Source organism: Manis pentadactyla, chromosome 6 (genome assembly GCF_030020395.1).
Source record: "Manis pentadactyla isolate mManPen7 chromosome 6, mManPen7.hap1, whole genome shotgun sequence".
In the NCBI taxonomy this organism is placed as follows: domain Eukaryota; kingdom Metazoa; phylum Chordata; class Mammalia; order Pholidota; family Manidae; genus Manis; species Manis pentadactyla.
In genome coordinates, this window is record NC_080024.1 from 34,414,912 (window position 1) to 34,437,574 (window position 22,663).

At 39.5% G+C, this 22,663-nt stretch overlaps 1 protein-coding gene across 4 annotated transcripts in view; it reads right to left on the minus strand.

Moving 5' to 3' along the window:
• CDK15 (cyclin dependent kinase 15) overlaps positions 1–22,663 on the minus strand; it is a 74,847-nt gene that overhangs the window by 47,491 nt on the left and 4,693 nt on the right. For 3 of the 4 annotated variants that reach the window (XR_008998207.1, XM_057503688.1, XM_057503687.1), the window contains exons 4-8: positions 21,642–21,721; positions 11,900–11,994; positions 11,126–11,188; positions 3,666–3,789; positions 1,926–2,046 (exon numbers count right to left, since the gene is read on the minus strand). Coding sequence is in view for 3 of the 4 variants with exons in the window: in XM_057503688.1 (XP_057359671.1) it covers positions 1,926–2,046; positions 3,666–3,789; positions 11,126–11,188; positions 11,900–11,994; positions 21,642–21,721 (483 nt within the window). In the remaining variant the exon portion in view is untranslated. The remainder of the gene's footprint in view (positions 1–1,925; positions 2,047–3,665; positions 3,790–11,125; positions 11,189–11,899; positions 11,995–21,641; positions 21,722–22,663) is intronic. The other variant, XM_057503689.1, reaches the window with a different exon arrangement.

A 22,663-nucleotide genomic window follows, 5' to 3' on the forward strand; every position in this document is an offset into this window, starting at 1 on the left:
AGATTTATCAATATTAACACTATTGGCATTTGGGGCTGGATAAATCTTTGCTGGGGGGAGGGGTTTGCCCTGTGCATTATGGGATGTTAATAGCATCCCTGGCCTCTGCCCACTAGGGGCCAGCACAGCCACTGATGTATATACATGTCACACATTTTTTGAATGTTTTAAATGTTCCATAATAAAACAAAGTTTAAAAGTGGTGAATAGAGGTTTCATTTGTGAAGCGCAGCTAGAAAGTGATCATTAAGGGCTGAGAAAGCCAGAGCCTGCCACAGGCCTTTGAAGTGACAGGGTCAAGCAATGAGAGCTGACAGTTTCAGGAAGGTTTTGACTAGCAGTGATATTTCTAGACATGGCACAGGGTACTGGGAAATCAAAGACTCCAGACACATTGGAGGAACACTTCTCTGCAAACTCTCTCAATTCTTCGGGAAATCCAAAAGCTTAGTTTAGCCTTGTAATTTTAATTTTTTTTCTCTGAATCTATTTTTATTTTTATTTTTATTTATTTTTTTATTCAGTTATCATTGATATACAATTTTATGAAAGATTCACACGAGCAACACTGTGGTTACTACATTCACCTCTATTATCAAGTCCCCCCTATCCACATCCCATTGCAGTCACTACCCATCAGCATAGTAAGATGCTATAGAGTCATTACTTGCCTTCTCTGTGCTATACAGCCTTCTCTGTGACCCCCCTACATTATGTGTGCTAATCATAATGCCCTTTAATTCCCATCTTCCTCCCTCCACACCCATCCTCCCTACCCCCCTTCCCTTTGGTAACTGCTAGTCTCTTCTTGGAGTCTGTGAGTCTGCTGCTGTTTTGTTCCTTCGGTTTTGCTTTGTTGTTATACTCCACAAATGAGGGAAATCATTTGATATTTGTCTTTCTCTGCCTGGCTTATTTCACTGAGCATAATGTCCTCCAGCTCCATCCATGTTGTCGCAAATGGTAGGATTTGTTTTCTTCTTACGGCTGAATAATATTCCATTGTGTATATGTACCACATCTTCTTTATCCATTCACTTACTGATGGACACTTAGGTAATTTTAATTTTTTTAATCTGTTATTAATTTTTTAGAAACAGGGCCTTATGTTTACATAAGAACTTTCAAGCAATTATGAAGTTCACACATTTTGCTACCTTTGAAGAGGTGGCTATGACTACAAAATCACCACACATCTAACTGTGGCCCCCAAATGACTGGATTTTTCCAGAGCTAAGATTCACGTAACAGAACACCACTGCTCTAGGAGGATGAGTGATCTCATATTCACTACAGCACTCCACTAATCCAAGAGCCTTCCCAGTGATGCGGTTCTACTTTATAGCATCTACTTGCTTCTTTACTTGCACTACAATTCCATTTAACCTCTCACGAGGAGAGTTTATTACCCTCATTTTAAAAACCAAGAAACAGAGACACAGAGACAATACAGGACATCTCCAGATAACAAAATCCACAGTAACTGATTAGAAATGGAATTGGCAGGAAAATCAGGTCTACTGAGTCTTGGTCTTTATACTTTTTTCACCAAGCTCTGAACTGTATGTGGGCATGCATGAGCATGAGTGTGCAAACAATGTGTGTGCGTGTGTGTGTGTGTGCATGTGTGTAGTTTAAGAGTGTATGTGTGTTTCTCTGAGAACAAGAGGAAAAGACAAAGGATTGGAGAGACGAATTAGGAGGAGAAGCATGGCAAAAAGCTGATTCAGAAGATTACTTTAACTGTAAAAACTCATAGAATGATTTTAAAAGTCAGATGAGATGATGTATTTGAAAGCACTTTATGTTTCCATAGATAAATGTGATTGCCATTATTAGGATTATTATTAAAAACATAACACAAATGATAAGGCAATCCTCATGGGTAGGAGGATGAGTCACATTTTCTTGGCACTAGCTCTTACCATATGTCCAGGTCAGAGGAGTATTCAGTGGCTCCCAGCAAGGCATCAGGAGGGCGGTACCACAGAGTCACTACTTCTGACGAGTAGGTCTGGCTGGGAATGGACTTGGCCCGAGCAAGACCTGACCAAAGAGGAAAAGTACAGAATTCATTGGCCTGGGACTTCCTGAAGAGCCACTGTGAAGCATTCTACCAAGGAGGGTATGACCAGTAAACACATTTTATTAAAATAATAGCATGTTTCAGGCGCTGCTAATAGAGCTACTCAACTATCTTGATCCTTATGTACCTCTCCGTCAAGTGAATTTCTCAAAGTTTGGCTTACTTTGAGCTAGATGTGGCCTTCCTGGCACCTAAGTATAATGAGGTGACTAAATTCTTGCCTTTGCAATATGAACAGAAGTGATGTGTGAACTTCTAGATCATGCCCTTCATGGAGAGATTAAGCATTCTTCCCTTTTCTCCTTCCTCCCGGCTGTCAGGAGAAGGAGGCAGCAACCATCTTGAGTATGCAGCTGGGGTGAAAACCTAGGGAAGGTGGGGTCCCGTGATGGAGGAAGCCTGGGCCAGGACACCACCGGACCGCCATACAAGCCCTGACTACTTAGGCCAGACTGCTATGCAAGAGAAAGTTAAGCTTCTAGGGTGTCTACACATCTGTAATTGTGGGTCTCTGTGGCACAATGGAATTCAGTTCACAGCTAATACAGTCACCCTCCATTTTCACAGTCCAGGAATCCCCAGGAGTGAAGGATGGGGACTGCTGATCCGAATTAGTTTGGTGGGACTTTAGACAAGTCACTCTCCAGGGCTCCTCTGCAAAATGAGGTTTCTGATGTCAGTCAGCTACTTATCTCATAGAACCACATGATCTACAACCGGAAAAAACACTCAATAGATGAGTTCTCTTTTGTGGTGAATTGATAGATGAGCGTCTGTTAAATGCTCACATGTCCAGATGGAAGTTCCTGTTTCAGAGTAAAGTACTGCCACTAGAGAACCATGTGACACCTGCCAGAGAAGAGTGGTTCCTCGGCTTGCACAGAACCAGTTTTTTCAACAAGTATTGATTGAGCACTTACTGTGCCAGGCACACAGGGAACAATGATCAGCAAGAACGGACGCAGGCTGCCTTCCTAATGCCTACAGCCTAGTGAAAGAGAAGACATCACCATGCAAACCCACATGTGTGCGCACGATCATAAATTATGTTATGGCTAAAACGGAAAGATACAGTGGTACTCAGGAGAAATCCACACCACTTTGATGGGAATAAAAACCTCAGGTACCCATATGGTCATGCCTCTGTAGATACATGGGTGAGCAGGAACCTCCATTCAGCAGGAATCCATCCTACAATCTGGGGTTAATGTCTATATCCTATCTTCCTGGGATGACCTTGATCTGTTCTGATAGAATTTGTACATCCACTTAGATTTAGGGAAACCTACTAGGTACAGTTCACTCTGCAAATGTCTCTGTATCAAAAATGGCGACGGAGTAGTAGGGGCACCCAAGGTGTAGTGTCTGACTAGACTGGGGATTGGCAGAATCCTAAGCAGCTACCAGTCTCACCTTGTTTCTTGCCTCACACTTCCTATATGGTTGTTTGACACCTCACAGAGGGCATCATGTTCCTGGCCTCCACTTTTCAAAGGCCAGCATTAGCCAATGCTTTAAACATCTGCACACAAAACTATCATTGTTCACAGCCTGGAAAGAGGCTCGAGGGGAGACTCACCAAAATCAGCCAGTTTGAGCTCTCCCAGCTGACTGATGAGTAGGTTCTGAGGTTTCAGGTCCCTGTGAAGAACATGGTGGTGGTGGATGTATGCCAGGCCCCGCAAAAGTTGAAACATGAAAAGCTGGAAGGAATGAACACTTTATCTAAGCAGATTTGGGACACTATGGGTTGATTTCGCCTCTAAATCAGAAACAGCCATCTGAAAGAACATTGTACAAGTGTCCCTTGAGGGACCAAAAAAATGAAGATTTTACATTCAGAGGGGGAAAAAGGACAAGGAAAGTCAAGTAAGTAGACCATGTCCTAAATCAAGGGATTCTGGCTTTTCCTGACCTCTCATTTCTTTGATACTGAAGGAATTATCCTTCCTCAAAAATCTAAAGGGAGACTTTGAAGTTTCCTTTGGAACACTAGTTACTGATTTAGATGTGAAAGATTTAATTTTTCTTTCCCACCAATGAACTTGGCATATAAGATCAAAGTTGACCTGAAAATGATATTCTAAGGTTTACAACTTCTTAAGTATTCCAGAGTCTCTGATATGAAACCCCTTAAAAACATAACACAAGGAGACCAGACTGAGCAATATATTCTTAGGTGGCTTTAGGAAATAAAGGAACCATTATCTTTTTAAACCTATTTTAAAGTCTTAAGTTCAAAGTTGAAAACTGAGGGAATATACAGTATAGATTAAGAGGGAGAGAGATGGAAAGAAATTAGATCCTCCCCCCAAACCAAAAGGGAATAAGGCATAAACAGTAGAGAGAAGAAAGAAAGGGGGGTAATATATTCTGGGTCCAAATTTTTAAATGTTGCATGTGGTCATAAGGCACAGAAACCAGAGATGATATTAGGTTCCCACCAATAGAGAAACTTAAGGGAAAAAAAGAATGCTTAGTATTCCAAGAGTCTTTTGCTCTCTCCCAGGGCCACTGGCAGTTGAGAATTCAAACACCAGTGTTAGTGTTTACAAAGACCTATGCCAACTGAGAACATGTAATGGCAATTCAGAAAGGAAGGGCCCGATCCAGCATTCTGGGAATGCAGGCAAAATAGCAGATGCAAAGCTATGTGGATAAATCCACTTTTTCCATCACACCTTGGAAACCAGGCACTTCAGAGGCGTTGCGGCCTGTGCTGGACCTGACAGTGCCTTGGAGACCTTGAAGCCAAGCTGATGAGCATCATGGTCTGACCAGAGCAGGAGCTTGGGGAGTTTGCCCAGCACAGCCACCACAGCCATGTCGGTTCCATGCAGGCCCACAGCAGGTTTCATAAGCCATGAAAGAATGTGAACAATTTCTTGAGACTCCCACCTCAAACATTTGCTGTCTCTATGAGTTTTCCCAATGCTTTCTCTTCTTGGTGCTTCCAATTCACACATGATTCACTTCACCATTCATCAAACCACTAAGCTACCAAACAGAAAATTCCTATACCAACATTTAAACTTTCCAATCGGTTATAAACATAAACGCTCACAGGAAAGACAACATAAAGAACCAACTAAAAATTGCAGGTAGAAGATAAGATGTCATAATATGTGCTTAAAAATATGTTTTTCAATGTGAAGGTACTAAGAGGGACAAAAGATAGAAAGATGGTGACAGGTGAGGGATAGAAGAAAGAAAGAGAAAAAAACATTTATTGAATGCATAGCACCTTTTGCAATTCTCAAAAGTACTTTGGGAGGAAGATAGGCTTGTCTTCAATACACAGGTGAGAAAAATAGGGCTCAAGGAAACTTTAAGAACATGTCTAGAAAGAGTCAAAGTCGGACTTGCCTGACTCCACTACACCATCCTGAGAAACTGGAGAAAAGGCAGAAAATCAAAACATGCCAGGGAAGGAAAGCGTCGGCTGGCTGAGCCAGAGACAGAGCTTTATAGCAGGCCAGGCTGAATGCTTTCACGTCCCAAGTAGAAGCTGTTCTCACTAATTAGTCACACCCACCTCCCCATTCTTGCTTCTCAGTTCCTTTCCTCCCTGGCGTCACATACATCTACAAGCATTTGTAAATGGTAAAGCCCTGCGGTATTAATGTATTTCATATGATATTTCATAGCTACACTTCTCAAAACTGCAGTCTCTGCTAACTAACCTCACCACCCACTCATTCTTTAATGCTTTGCAACCTGGATCCTTCCTTCACACAGCCAAAGCTTCACTACTGATATAACCCAACCCAAGCATGTTTTCTTAGGCAACATCAAGCCAGATCATAGGTGACTCTTTCCAGAGAGGCTTCCCATACCCCAGGGGTTAGTCGTGTTTCCAATACAGTGAAGGTCTTGGGAAAAAAATAATTCCACTGGGCTAGTGCCACCTGGGGTAGGAGTCCCTCAAAAACACAATCAGATCAGTCAGTCAACTCCTGCAGGGAATCTGAGTCCTTCCACTCACCAGGGATCCCTGAGATTTGTTCTGTTAGAAACTCGATTCAGGCTAACCTCACTCTGATTCCCAACCTCTCTTCCATGACCACTACTCATAGTAGAAGCCTCTCTGACGGTGCTTTTTTCCACGTAAGCTCATCTCCATACTGCTCTGTGCTGCTTCTCATTTACCCTGGTATCCACCGTTCCTCCCTCTCCCAGACCTTTTTCGTGGTTCACTCCTCACTCCTCACTCCTGGTTTAAAAACTCCCTACATCCCAAACTCTGATGCATTTCCTCTGGCTCCCTCCCTTAAGTGAGACCTCGAGTTCACTGCTCCCACACAGCATTTTCAAGTGGATGCTAATTTTTCTACAACTTAGTCTTACCTTCAATCACTGTGAGATGGGGGTCCACTGCCTCCCAACCCCCCAATATCCTTCAAAGCTATTGTTTCTCTTCTCCTCAAGCAAAGATCCCTGCCTCTTGGACTTGCATGCCATCCAGTTCTGTCTCCCTCTATCCTCCTTTTCGCTGTCACCCACGGCACTTCCCACCACTCTCCATCATTCACTTGGGATGAGGACGCCTGGACCACAGCTGCCTCCTTGACATCAATACCCATGAGAACAAGTCCAATTACCCTCCTCAGCTCCGATGATCTGTTTCTCAAATCCACTTCAGCCCCTCTCTCCCATCCACACACTGGGGCATTGGATGGAACTGTTTGCCCTCTAAAATGTGAAATTCATCCCCCTGTAAGATGACTTCTGCCATGGTTGCTTCACTCATAATATTTTTACTGTGGTCACTGATGCCTGTTGCAATGGAAATCCAATGGCTGCCTTTCATCCCTTCTCTTTGCAGCGTTTGGCTTTGTTGTCTATCTTCCTTCCTGAAGCTCTCTCTCCCCTTGATACACCATCTCTTAATGTTTCTATTACCTCTCTGCTGTTGTTTATTTTATAGGTTCCACTGCTTCCACTGATCTTTAATATATTGATATTCCATCCTTGACCTTCTCTTATCACCTTATACTCTCCCTTATCCACTGATACTGCTTCACTTAACAACTGTATACTGATTATTTCAAAATTTTTATCTCCAACTCAGATCCCTTTCCTGAACTTTAGATCCATATAGTCTAAAGTTAACCTGGACATTCTATAATCACCTCAAACTCAGCATGTCCAAAACTTAACTATGTCTCTCTAAAATCTATTTTAGATTTCTCTGTTTCTCTATCTCATAAATGGCACCATCATTCATCTACAAGCATCTCAAAGCTAGAAAAATTATTGCTGGCTCTTCAGTCTCTCATTGATTCTGGCTCAGTAGCTGACCACACAGACAACCACTTTCCTCTGTCATCATTTCACATCTGCCCCACTGTCATCCTGACGAGCCTCACTGTCAAGGCTGGACTCCTAACAGGCACCCACACTTAGGGAATAACTAAAGGAAATGAGAGTCTGGGGTGGGTGTAGAAAAAAAAAAAGGAAAGAATGAGGTCAGGGGAGTGTAACATTTCAAAAAAAAGTCTTGCCTCTTTCCAATTTATGCACCACAGTGTCATCAGAGTGAGCTTTCATGAAGAAAAACTGAATTTATAACTTCTGGGTTTAAAACCATTTAATGGTTCCTCATATGGAGCAGCATGACGCAGCCAGGCCCTTCACATCTGGCTGCTACTTACCTCTCCAGGTTCATCTCTAACCCAACTCCGTTAATTCTAAACTCCAGCCTTACTGAATCATTTTCGGTTCTTGGACTCGCTGCGTCCACTTCAGCATCTCAGCATTCTTCACTGCTGCCCCTGCCATGAGGAAGTAATCCCTACTCCCACCTGCTTTGACTGGAAAACTTCTTCCTTTGTGCTACTTCCATATATCCCTAATAAATTCCTCTGTTTATTAGGGTATCCCTCACAAACCCACAAAGCCCTTGCAGGTATATATGACTTTCAACTATATTCCTGGTGCTTATAACCCTCTCGACCATGCCCTCCCTGAAACTGTCTCTTCCCTTGACTTCTATGAAAATGTATTTTCCTGGATCCTCCACATTCTTAAAAGCTGCTTCCCTTTGTCCCTTGCTGTCCTGTTCCTCATCCCCTAAGACAAAAGTCCTATCACCAGTCCTTTTGGCTTTATGTATTTGCTCTCTTGTTATCCACTCTCTTGTCTTCAACTACAAACTCATGCACCAATAACCCTCAAATCTACATCCTATCTTCCTTCCGGCTCCAATCTCCCCTTCAGTTGCCTGCTGCTCATTTCCCTTTGGGTTCCCACCTCAATTAGAAGCTCGTCATGTCTAAAACAGGACCCTCTTCCTCCTCTCCAAGTCTGCTCTTTTATTTCTGCTAATAGAGCTATAATTCTCCTAGTCAAACAAACTCAAAATCAGTGATGTTTGGCCTCATTCTTTCCCTGCTCATATCCAGTTAGTCACCTTGTCCTGGCTAACCTGTCCTTCATTTCTATTTTTCACATTCCTTTCCATTTGTACCTTCACTACTATCATTTAGGCCTTTATTTGTTTTGCCTAGATCCTTGCTACTCAAAGTATGATCCCCAACTGGCAGCATCTCTATCACCTTGGAGCATATTAGAATCCTGAAGCTCAGACCTCACCCTAGACTCACTGAATCAGATCCCCAGGTCATGTGTTTGTTCCTTGAAGTTTGAGAAGCCCTGGGCTAGCCCACATCAATAAGCTCCTAACTAGAATCCCTGACTCCAACTTCCTCTCTTTAATCTATCCCACAGACCACATAAATTTCCTTCTGATCATGTCATTCTCAACTCAACTCAAACCCCTTTGATGACTCTACTGTCTAAGGAATAAAATTCACCTCTCAGAAGGTAAGGCTCTCAGCTGCCTATGCAATCTATTTATCTATTTCCCCAGACTTTGGTATCCCATTTCTCTAATATGTTCTATATTTCAAGTCAACAGGACCAGAGATGCACATTACCTTAGGCAAAATATTTGTCTCCTCAAACCTTGAATTTTAATTCTGCAAAATAAGGAAATTAGACCAGTCCGGTGTTTTTTTTACACTTTTTTTAAACCTGCAACTCACAGTAAGAAATGTATACGAATCCAATATTCACTTCCATACAGAGATATAGGTAGAGTTTAAACTAGAACAAAAGTTGTATAAAATAATACACATTCTTACTAAGTGTAATATACTCCAATATTTTCTATTCTTTTCTTACCCATTCCATTTTAGTTTTTAAAGTATTGGTTACTATTCACCAAATTTACTTCATGTCCCACTAATGGGTTAGAACCTGAAGACTGAAAGACACAGTGGTCCCTCCAATCATAACAGTCTGGGGCTCCGGGATCCTCTTCCTTAAGCACATCTTCTTTGCTGCTCTGTACCTTTGCTGAAAACATTCCTTCTTCCTGTAACATCTTCCCCTAATTCTAATTTCTTGAAATGCAGTCTTTCTTTTAAGATCTGGCTTAATGAAACTTCTTAAAGTGAGAAGGTATCTTTTTCTTCTTTGCACATCTACAATATTAGGTCTTATTTCTTACTTGGCATTTTCCTCAAATGTCCTGTAATGGTATTGATGTATATTTCTTATTTCCTGACTTTGGTTGTAAGTCTTTGAGAGCAGGTATCCTGTCTTCTATGTCTCTTTATCCTTCCAAGCATTTAGCACAGTGCCTGGTGTGAGAGTCACTCCAGCTTGAAAATGTTCCATCTTTCCCACTATTATTCTTTCTCCAACTGTTCCTCTATTTAATCAACACCTCTAGTTCCTTGACTCTTCTGTTCTCTGCCTATCAGCAACCTGCCTATCATCACTTCCTTCCCTCAGATTAGACTCAGTCGAGAACCCACTGACCACCACTCTAATCTTTCTCTTGACAATCTCCTCAACTCTCTGCCCAACTGTCTTTTCCACTCACATGTCTGGCAAAACCCCAACTCTGCAACAATCCAGCTATCTACTTTCCCTATCCTCTGTTAGAATTACTAGGCACTGCCATTAAAAAAGAAATCCCCTGATCATGCAGATAATTTAATGGTTTTCATCCTCCCCAGAATCCTTAACACACTACTAGCCATTCCTTCGTGGTTTCCCTACTGAGTTCTGTTTCCCATTCTCCACTAGCTCTTTTCAAATGTTTTACTCTCCTTGACTCCTGTCCTCACACTTTCTTTTCCCCCTTGCTTCCAAGACCTGACTAAGTCCCCTTACAATGAGTTTTCATAGTATTTTTAGTCAACATGGCCATAGCCCTTATCACTTCACTCTCATTACCTATTTAAGTCCATATATCTTACTGGGTGTTAAGCTCACTGGAAACAAGAAACACAATTTATTCATTATTGAAACCTTACAAGTTAATATAGTACTAAGTACTAATAAATATTTCTTGAATGATGAATGAATGCATAAATATTAGTTAAATGAAAGAGTACATCATAAATAAATACATAGTTATGTTAAGAGTCAATCAATTAATTAATACCAATAAAACCTTGGGGAATGAAAAGTATTAAATACAAGCAGTTTTTAAAATTCATAACAGATGTAGAATTACAGCTAGTTAAGAGTTGATTATTTCTATTCCAATGACTGAAAAAACAGAAGTTGGTCCCACATATAATAGGATCTGATACAACAGGTAAAAGGGTAACTGATTAAGATCTAACAAAGGCAGTCTGTTTGCTAATGCTAGTAGGGAACTATAGGTATGACACAAACTTTATCACAGACCAGTAGTCTGCCATTAAGAAGGTATGTATTTGATGGAGGCCTAGCTTCACTCCTTTCCTTTTAAGCAATTATTTTTAATTGGTTTATACTTCTAAAGACACATCTGCATGACGGCAATGAGTGACAAGATTAGGCTGCCCAGAAAATGACTAGACATTGCTCCATATCTTGAGGGGGCAGCTCTCTTTATTTTAAAAAATTTTTTTCTAGAATGCAAATGATGTCCATCTTCTTATTTAGTATCATGGGACTTTGCTTTGCGATGGCAGTCTGTCTCAAAATTCTCCTGCTGTGGGCAAGCCCAGGGGGAGTCCTGACCCTCCACATACTCACCCTGACATTGTGAGGATGAAGCCCTCCTGGGTGCTGAGACATGTACTGGGCCAGGTCTGTGTGCTACACAAAGTGGTAGAGAGAGCAATGTTAGTGGTACTTGGACAGTGTCCCAAAGCTAACCAGAGACTTGACTGTCAGAGATATTACAAAGTTCAGAATTTTTGAGAATGAGATTCAAAAGGCACATAACCAGGTTTTTTGAGACCTCACTGCTAAGGTCAAATACAATGTATCTTTCTAACTGGCTGCTCTTAGAAAGATGCTCATTTTAAAGGACTGCCAGTGGACTCAATGACACAGGGATCTTTCTTTTTGGAGACAAGACAGGTACACAACTTTATGATTTATTTCTGCTAACATTTGAATAGTTTTTCCCTTCAAAAACACAAAAATGAGTTATTCTTTAGTAAGCTTGAATACAATTTTTTTAAACCTTGTGATTTATGTCTTTATTGTCAATGAAAAATGTTGGGTTCTGCTCAGATAGTGATTAAAAACAGATTAAAATATAAGTGCAAAAGTTGAATTTAGGAGACAAACTCAAAGTGCTTAGTTATTATTGCTGGTGAGGAGGAAAAGACAGCAAATACAGCAGGTAAAGAAGCAGAACTAAAGAATGAGCATAAGAACAATAGGCTCTACTAATCATAATAAAGAAAATTTCCATGACACTTTCCACATTGTAATGAAAGTTTCATCATGCCATAAAATATTAACAGATTCATTATACAAGCCTAGGCTTTTCCCTTGTAAAATGTTGGGGCAACTCACCATGTATTCAAAAACGAATGTAAGTGTCTCTTTGGTGTGGATTATGTCATGCAGGAGCACAATATTGGCATGTTTCAAACCCTTCAGGAGAGAAGCTAGAAAAATTAAATAAAATGTTAAATCAGTCATTGATAATGAAAGTACTTCTTTAAAGATATAGCAGTATTTAGTTTCTAAACATTTCAAATCAAGCATTCTGGCTTTTTACTCCTGGAAAAAAATATTTTGTTGTGAAATAATATATAAAATTATTTGTTAAATGGTGAGTCATTGCATTTACATAAACTTATTTTTGTTACAGGCTAGAGTAGTTGCAAAAAATATGTTTCCATTTACCTAATCAATTTCATCAAAGCGCTCAGCGCACTTTGCAAATGCTTTCCTCTCAGAATTGTACCATCTCTGCTTCAGAGCTACGAGTGAGAAGGCCTGGTGAGATAAAGGCTATTGGAGGTGCAGGAAATGGTGTGTTCTGCTTCCTGGAGCTGGACTTTGCAACATGTGACCATTCTTGGAAATTCAGAGTCTCACTGGGGGTCATCAGGATCCATGGATGTGATTAGCGGAAGGCAGGGATAAGAACATAGGATGTAGAATTGTTGAAATGTAATAGAGAATGGAGGGGGTTTCTTAAAGGGAGAATTGCAAACCTCTGTTGAAAGGAGAAAATAAAAACTTGAAAAGGGACAGGGCCAAACTTGGGGTGCCCAGGGAATTGGGAGTGGGGAGGGCTGAGGTCACTAAAGGAATCCTTAAAGGTAAGTCACTGCAAAAGGCCAGTAAGTGGCTGGAAGGGGTTTGAAAGGCTTTCATTGGAGGCTCCAAGATGAGCAGATCCCACCTTTAGGAGACAAAAAAAGGCCCAATAAGGAGATGATAAGTCTCAGCTCTGGCATGAAGAAATCATTAAGACTTAAAGGACAGGAGAAGTTAAGTATAAAACTCAAATCAATGTTCTGCAGCAAAACAGCAACAGACTCACAGAATCCAAGAAGGGACTAGCAGTTACCAAAGGGAAGGGGCTGAGGATGGCGGGCAGGAAGGGTGGGAGAAGGGGATTAAGGGGCATTATGATTAGCACACATAATGTAGGGGGGGTGCCAAGGGGAAGGCAGTACAGCACAGAGAAGACAAGCAGTGATTCTATAGCATCTTACTACGCTGATGGACAGTGACTGTAATGGGGTATGTGGTGGAGACTTGATAATAGGGGGGAATGTAGTAACCACAATGTTGCTCTTGTGAAACCTTCATAGGATTGTATGTCAATGATACCTTAATAAAAAAGAAATCAATGTTCTGCATATCATGAATTTCCTGTACCAACTCTTGCCCAGAAAATTCTGAAAGATCAGAAACTCCCTTCCAATTTTGGAACAAAATTACTTCCTTCAGGAATCTTACCCTGTTGTAATGATGTAACGATCTGCTGCTGGTTTGCACACCGCCCCCTCCACTCCCTGCAGCTATTCTCGCTTCTAGTGGTGGTGCCTCTGTTTTCCTCTGGGGAACCGATCCTTTCCCTCCTCAGTCCATGCTGTTCTGGTGGGGCTGAGCCCACCCCTACTCAAGACTGGGCATGTGACCCTGTCTGACTAACCAGAGCACAGTACCCCTTAGCCAGTGATTGGTTCAATGACAGACACAAAATCCAAGCCTGGGAGAGCCCCACTTTGCTGGTACCATCAGGAAAGAAGTACTTTCTTTTACCACCGTGAGAGCTGAGCTTGTAGGATTTAGCCAGGAACTGCTCTGGCCAGATTACCAACACCTAGCGAAAGCATGTCTGGGAATAAAACTAAGGCAGAGAAAAAGTGTTGGGATGGAGAGGCTGAATTCCTGATGACACATCTGGGCCCTGATAGCTGGTAGTTAATCAGATCTGAGCTAGTGAAATTTCCTTCTTAGGACAGTTCAGCTGGGAACCTCTTACCATCAAAGAAACCCTGTTACACCTGTTAACCCTGATTTGCTCTGATGACTAATACTCTACTCTTTGCCCCCTGAATCCTTGGGAGCTAAATTTATTATTTCACTTTTACCAGTATATTGCTTTGTAAATGTGGAAGCAGTTTCACAGGGCATCTATTTCACATCCCTAGTTCCAGACTGAAGGCTACATGAGAACAGAGAGAGTGACTTTGCCTCTCAGATGCTCCCATACCATCTAGTACAACACTCAACCAAGACTAAGCACTTAATTTATCAAATATATTTATTAAGTGTCTTAATAGAACTGACTGTGGAGCCAGAAACCCTAATATGAATCCTGGCCCTGTCACTTTCTATCCAAGTGAGTTCAGCAGAGTATGTCAACCCAAGCCTCAGTTCATTCCTTATGAAAAAGAGTTAACACTTTCTGATTTGACTTCACAGGGTTGGCATGAGAATGGAACCAGATCCCATGCGTGGAGGAATGCTTGGTAAATGTAAAGCATCCCACATTTGCAAATTAGAATTAATATCCCAGCCATTAACTTCACGCTTCTCCCTTTCACCTTGAACCCCACTAAATCTCCACTCCCAGACTAATATCTTAAAATTTTGTTTGTCATGTTTCTGCTAGAGTTTTCAACACCTTCCACAATTATAATGACTTCTGACCATCCGTTGAGAATGCTTGCATTTTATATGTATTTTTATTTGTAAATTATGTTCATTTTTTTCTCTCCTACACACACACACACGCACGCACTACAAAGCATGCACTAAAATTAGATTTAAAAGGATATGTATGGCAACTAAAATTGCTATTGCTATGAATATTGTTAAAATACTTTAATTTTATTTTTAATAGAATTTTAGTCTCACTTAAATATGATATTACTAAAACTCTTTACGCTTGTTTTTAAAACCATGGTGGTATGTTTTGTTAGTCATGATAGCATCACACTATAATTTTATAAAAAGCTCAAGGAACAGTATCTACTCAAGATGTGGTTCACTATTAAAAGTATATGTAAATATTTCACATAGTTTCATGATAATTTGTGTTTCATAGGAGTAGGGAAAGTGTCATTTTTGCCATTTCTCTGTTGTTCACTTATATTTGCATTACTTTGTCTTACCTTTGATCCACAATTTCTTCAAAGAAACCTTTCTAAACCATTGCTCCATTTGATGAGGATTCACCACTCTATATTACATGGCAACTTCTCTCAACTTTTCTTCTCACACTCTCATCCAGTCCATCAGCAAATCTGTTGCCAATATCTTCAAAACATGTCCAGAATCCTCCCTTTTTACATTCTTCTTTACTACCATCCTGGACCAAGCCATCATCATGTTTTGGCTGAATTATTGCAAATACCTCCTAGCTAATCTTCTCTTCCTTCTAAAGTCTCTTCTCTACAGAACAGCCAGCCAACTGAGATCTTTCTCAACCAGGGGTCAGGGCACATCTCTCCTGGCTCCAAACCCTCCAGTGGTCTCTCATCTCACTCAGAGTAAGATCCAAAGGACTTCCGCCGGCCTGCCAGCCCTGTTACCTCCCTGCCCTCGTCAGCTCACTTGGCTCTGGCCACACTGGCCCCTTGGCTGTTCTTTGGACACTTTCAAACACACTTCCTCCCCGGGTCTTACACTTGCCCTTGTCTCTGCCTGTTAACTCTCATCTCAGCTACCTAAATGCCTCCTCCCTTGCTTCCTTCAGGTCTCTGCTCAAATGATACATAGAAAGTCTGGGTTTCTCTGGCCCCTCTCAATGAAATAGCATCCCCTGACCCTGACCCACCCCAGTGATCCTCTACCCATGCACCCTGCTTTTTTCTTCTCCAGCACTTAGCATACTTGACATATATATGTTTATTATCTCCATCCTTAAGAATATAAACTTTATTGAGAGCAAGCACTTTCATTCTTTTTGCTTAATGCTCTATCTACAGCATCAACAACAATGTCTGGCATACTATAAGCATTCAATAAATATTTATTATTGAGCTAGTGGTTCAATAGTAATTGCCCAATATAATTTCTAAACCTGTAACTTGTTGGCATAGACTGAAGATGCTTTTATTCCTTGTTTATTTCAGTTGTCTTCCTTATTAGATTGTAAATGTTGTATGTGTGACAGCCATGTCTTCTACTGTTTTTTTAACACCCTAGAATTATTGAAATACTTATATGGAAACTGTGACTTTAGATGAGTAATAATATGGAACTTACATGAAAGAGTAAATGATGTTTAAAGCATTTATCTCATGGTATTGGTATATTGCTTGGTCCATCAGCCAGTGGGATATAAAATGCCTACAGACTTAGATGAGTGTGTTTCACACCCAGGAAGGAAAGGTCTTTCTTCTAATTTCAAGGCTGCCTTATAAGCTTCGCAAGCAGGATATAGTGTGCAGGCAAATCAGCAGAGGGATGCAAAAGCCAACTGAGAGGGGAAAAAAAAAGGTCCTAAAATTGGACCATTCTGATTCCTGTAAAGTTGTTGTTTTTATAATTCACATGTTCTAAGTATGCTTATTCTTGTGTTTGTTTTTTTTTCAAAGAAAAGACACACAGATAAATTTAGGGAGCCTTTAAACTCCATACAAATAGAATCACAATGGAATTTCTTTCAGTGCTTCCAATATACTTTTATAATGATGATGGTGATGATGATGATGACGATAGCTAACGCTCATTAGCATTTGCCACGTGCCAGGCATTGTTGTAAGAATTCTGTCTTTATTAACTTGGTATGATCATGACAATATCCAGAAAGCCAAAGAGAAAATCAGAAGAAAACAACGTAATCAGGAAAAATGACCCACAAAATGAACATTATTCAGCTCATTTTAAAATGCAAAATAATTCTTTTAAATGTCCAAAAAAGTGTTTAGTATGACCAACTGGTTGAATGTTAAATGGAATTTAATTTGATTCTCATATATGTAAGGTATTTAACAATTTAGAAAAAATTATCATTTCATCTTGCAGTATGATAATATTCTTGGTTTTGTTAAGGCCATTGGGATTGTGGTTTAGTGAAATTTTAGGAAAATTGATGTTTTGCAAATGCAGTGGGTCATGGTGTTTTAGTGTTACTCTGCTCTGTTCTGCTTTAGTTTAGAAGGAAATATAAAAGATGACAATGACAAGGAAGAGCAAGCCTGGCTCTCAGAGTCCTAGGGTACAGATGTATACATGAGTGACAAGTGTCACAGCCCTCTCTAGGCTGTGTGCTCCTTAAGGGCACGGATCATCCCTGTCCCTGTCTTTGCATCTCTGGCATCTAGTGCAATCTTGGCATTTGGTGCTCAATAAGTGCTTGTGAATTAATGAAGACCACACAGTTGTGATGAGTTTGTGTAAGAGTCAATAATGGTGCCAATTCCCACCCCAAACCCTCATTGGGCATTGAATTAAAAAGAGTCCATAGTTACATTCTCCTGGGCCTGGGTATCACAAATCAAATCAATGAGTCAAGTTATGCATTCCAAGAAAATACACCATCTAGACAAACTTAGATAAATATAAAGACAAATGTTAGGTAAGTATCATCTCATATATTTGGAATTATAATCTGATCACATACTATCACCTTGGCATCATTTTGTTTATAAAAATGTAACCATGCACATGTAAGTGTGATGTATCTGTGATTGATTGCATTCAAAGGACAACTTGTCAACCAGGCCTGCTGCAATCTATTTGTGGTAACCATTGACTCAGCAGTTCTAACAGGCACCCTCTACCTCATTCTGTGACCTTGGAGAGCTTCCTTTGTCTATTTTTGGCTCAGTTTTCTCCTATATGACTGGAAATAATTACTTTGCAATGTTTTTACTAGAGAATGATCTTAAAAGAGCCTCAGCTGAAATTGTTTCCAATTTCAACAAGGCAATTATGGGTACATGATGGAATCAGAATTGATAACTATATGTTATATATTATTTTCTTTAAAAATGTTCTGCATTTTGCTTAACATTTATACAAAATGTATCAAAAAGCATTTTTATTTTTACTGTTGCTAAAAGAGAAATGCTTGAATTATGGTTTCTAAATTTATCATAATAAAGTAGAAAGGATTTTGAATTGAATAGAATGGAATCTAATACCTAACAACTCTTATTATTAGTTCTGAGTCCTCAGACAAGTTACCTAAATTCTCTGAGGCTTGTAATCTTTCATCCTGTACAACAAAATAATATACTTTGCTTCCTAGAGTTGATGTAAGGATTTAAAAAAAAAAAAGATAATGTGGGGGGAAAATTGTATCAGATGCCTATTTCTCAAAAAAGTTACATGACTGCTTCCTAAACAAATACTGCTAACAGGCTGAAAATCCTGGGATTAAACCAAACATTTCCATTTTTATAGAAAGATGTTTAAAATAATGCTTATTATTAAGAATGGTACACAGTTTAATAAAACTTGGGAGTGTGTTCTTATATAAAATTTAAGAATGTTAGCCTATTCTAGTGAAAGTGTTTTCTCTAAGTTGTAAAATAAACACTTAAAATATAAATAAAAGCAAGTTATGAAAGACTTTCTAAGTTGCTATGAAGGCAACTAATCTTTTTAATTAGCAAAGAAATGAGAGTAGGGAACCTATTTGTTGGTTGCATTACTTACTGTGTATCTAACAGCCAGCAGAGTGTGTGGCCATTGTAGGTGTTCAATTAATATTTGTAGAATGAATGCATAGAGAGTGTATGGATTTTTGAATCAGAGAGATTTGAGTTGAATCAGAGCTACATGCTAGAATAACAATATCTATCTCCAAAGCTTGCTAAGAGGATTGGAAGAGGTAACACATGAAAAGTATCTGGCTCCTGTATTTAGATATGTTTCCCTTAGTTTTGTTCATAGTTTTGCTAATTTCATGATATTTCATGTGTAGAGAAAATGAAAGTTCCATGGCCAGAATTCTCACCTGACCCTGGTCTGCTTGCCCACTGGGAATGTGCAGTGCTCACAGATGCATGCTTGCACACGTGTGGGCAACAAGTTATCACTGAGTCTATAGAAAGAGCTCCACCCAGGGGCTGTGGGGCTGCAGGGCTACAAGGCAGTGGAGAGACCCAGAGGCAGAGACCAGCTTGCTGCCTGCAGACTTGCCCTAAGGCGGACAGGATTCTAACGCTTTACCTACCACCTCGAACAGAAAACTAGGTATAAACCCTTTTACCCCCAAGAACTTTCCATTGTCATTTTTAGGTCTCACTGAATCCAGAGTAGACTTGCCCAGTGCTGAACGTTCAGGCGACACAGCATGTTAAGGTCAACTTAGCATGCCAAATGACCAGATTAATTGCCACATGTATTCTACTTGTATAGAAAGAGACTGTACCTGTAGTAAAATCCTACTCAGTAAATCTTAGGCTGATCTCTCTTTGATGTATTGATAAAGCTTTGGCCATCAGAGCAGCCAAACCGTTCAGGAAAAGTAATTCCTTCTTCAAGTCTTTTTAAAGAAATCTGCATTACTCGTTCAGTTTTTCTGCACATGGCTTTCGGTTGCATTTTGAGCTAGTGACCCTGAATTTTAACTAATGAACTCCAGCTGTTCTTACTTTGCTTTCCATCCCTTCTCATTTAACCTCCTGTCTCTCTGGTCTCACATCTTTAAAGTTCTTACAGGAAAAATGGGACAGTGCCAAAATTTTCAAATGAGGCCTCATATCTTCTTGGGGGAGAGGGCTCCTCTAACAAGAGCTTCCAGCTTTTACACTGGTGGAAACAGAAACGTTCATTGTTGGAAATTGGATGCCTAACAACCCCCAAAGTGTAAAAAATCCTTTTGTGGTTTTTAATATTATACAAGCACAGCATTCAGTAAGGTAAGTCTGTAAAACCAAGAAAGTCCACAGTTGAATACTTAATTTAATTGGAAACACCTGTGACAGAGAGGCAATTCCTTGGTAAATACGCAATAAAAGAAACATTTAGCGTACAGAACAATACAGATCCAGCTTTTCTGAACCACGCTGAGAACCATCTGTTAGCAAAACTGGCAAAAGGTTTCACTATTAAAGTCATAAGTCAACCTGAAACACTGGGCTGTGGGCAAAATCTGAGTGAGCCAGTCCTGAAGCGATCGGCAAGCTCAAACTCACTAAAGTGACACCATGAAATTGGGGCAAGTTGGGCCTAGAGACCCTCCCCTTATGTCCGGTGACCTGGGGATTTCTACCATGTTCAGAAATACTCTTAACCTATCCACACAGGTCTTTCTAAATCTAATCATCCTTTCATGGGAACCACTAATAGGTACATTAGTAAATGCAGCTTTTATTATATTAAACACTTAAAACAATGCTTTCCTCCAGAATGCACCTGACCTTAGCAGGATGAATCCCCAGCTAACCCATCAGCTAAATGGCTCTCCTACTCAAATTCAAACTGATGTATTTCCCAGGGGTTCAGAAAGACTTTTGAAAATAGCATCGAATTCAGTTACAAACTCATTTGCTGAATTACTTTTTTCATGCCTGTTTGCATAACCCATCCTTCCAAGCTCAGTTCAAAATCTACTGACTTCACTAGCCACACCACCAATACTAATTGGTTCTCGTTATCTTAGTTTATGTCTTTTTACCTCCATTATAACACTTGTAACTTGAATCATCTGCTCTGTTAAGACTGAAATTGGTAAAAAGCAAAGATTAGGGCTTTTTCTTCTCATCCTTCACAATACCCAGCAATATGCTCTGTACATAATACATGCTCCATGAAAAAGGGAAGAAGAAGTTGTTAACAGGACAGAAAGAAAGGCCAGGGAAGAGCCATTTCTCTGGGTTATTGCTGAAATGGATAGCAATCTATCATTTTATTTCACATGGCTCATTTAAAAGGTCAAAAATTGCATTTATTTTCACTATATTGGCTTCTTGATTTTTATATTATAAATGATTAGTTATCTTGAAGATGAACAAGACATCACTAAGGGAAAGGAACAACAATGACTAATAGCAGCCAACATTTATAGAACTCTGAAAATGGCCTCTGTGATAAGCGCTCTATATGTATATTTTCATTTAATCCTCATAACAACTCAATGAAATAGGTACTATTATCCTCTTTCTGCAATAAACTGAGTCTTAATTGGTAAAGTAATCTACTGATGGTCACATCAATAATAATTGATAAGTCTAAGATTCAACCCCAAGTCCATCTGACACCAGATTCTTCACCTACTTGCAATATTGCCCAGGGTACAGAGAAAATATAGGGACAACATTCAACATACATGCCTCCCCAGACTATTTTTTAAATACTATGTAAACAACTTGTTTTCAGACACATTGGTAACTGAGAAATTTGTGTGATTATATTACTTCTTTTCTCTTTTATATGGATTTTTCTGGAATTATACAGATAACAGCCTTAGCACTTAGCATAAGACCAAATGCACAGATCATATTTTGTAAATACTTATTGAGTTCTCAGTCTTGGTTAAGTAATAAAATAGTTTTGCATCTTAATTTCCTCAAGAAAAAATAATGAAATTATAGTGTAAATATAGTTGGAAAACTGGTATGAAGAATAAAATTGCAATTATCATATTACTTGTAGACGTATCAAAAAAATCGATAGACTAATGAATCTGTTACCAAATCAAGGACTTAAAACAGATCTCTTAATACAGTGGAATTTGTATCATATTATTAGTAATCTGTTTTTCCTCCATTTGACTTTTTCTCTCATTCACTCTTGTACTACATGATGTTTAATAATGACAATATTTTATCATACAAATATACTACAATGTGGTTAGCCAACTCCAAATAGAAATCTCTAAAAATGTTACCTTCCCTAATAGCTGTAAATGGGACTCCTTCCTCTGCATTCATGCTGATGACTTTTAAAGCCACTAGCTGTCCATTTATCCTAGAAGAAGCAAGGGAAAGGGCACACATTTATTGAGAGGTTTATAGCAGCAATTTATACTAAGGATAGTTTTAAAAAAGTAGCTTTCCTTCCTAATACATTCCAGCATATGAATCTACACTTTTCTCAAAATCAAAGTTCTAAAAGTAATTTTTTTCTCTTTGCCAAGTGATATATACTCACTGGAGAAAATTTGGAGAATACAGAAAAGCACAGAACCGCCCCCTCATCCATCCTCATAATATTCTGGTGTACATTATTCCTTTTGTTTCTCTTTGTGTACTTACTTGAGCCATCCTTACTTTTCATCTGAATTATTTTTGTGACCTCTAAAAAGTCTCCCTGCTTGTATACTTGTATGCCTACTATCTATTCTCAACTGAATAGCCTGGGACATCTTTTTTAAGTGAAAATTAAAACAAGTCACATCTCTGCTCAAAACTCACTGTTATCTCCACATGGCACTCTGAGAAAAAGCCAACTTCTTAAATCACCTCCTAAGTGCTACCTGATCTGCCCAGGCCCAACTGTCTTTCTCTCTCTTCAACTCCTCCTACTGGTCCCTTATTCTTGTGTTCACTGATGTAAGGTAAGTGCCAGAGAACAGAGATTTTAACACAAGTATAACTATGTTATTTTTAATGCAGTGGGATTCATATCATGTTATTAATAACCTGTTTTTCCTCCATTTAACTTTCTCTTATTCATTCTTATTCTATGTGATACTTAATAATACAAATATACTACAATGTGTTTAGCCAATTCCAAATGCTTTTAAATTGGAATTTAAAATCACACCACAGAGTGATCACACCGTTTACTGGCCATGAGACTGGTTGCCTTTTCCAGGACTACCTCACCAACACTGGGCAGGGGTTTTTTGTTTTCGTTTTTTTGAGATTTCATTTTTAGAACAGTTTTTGACTTACAGAAAAATTGAGA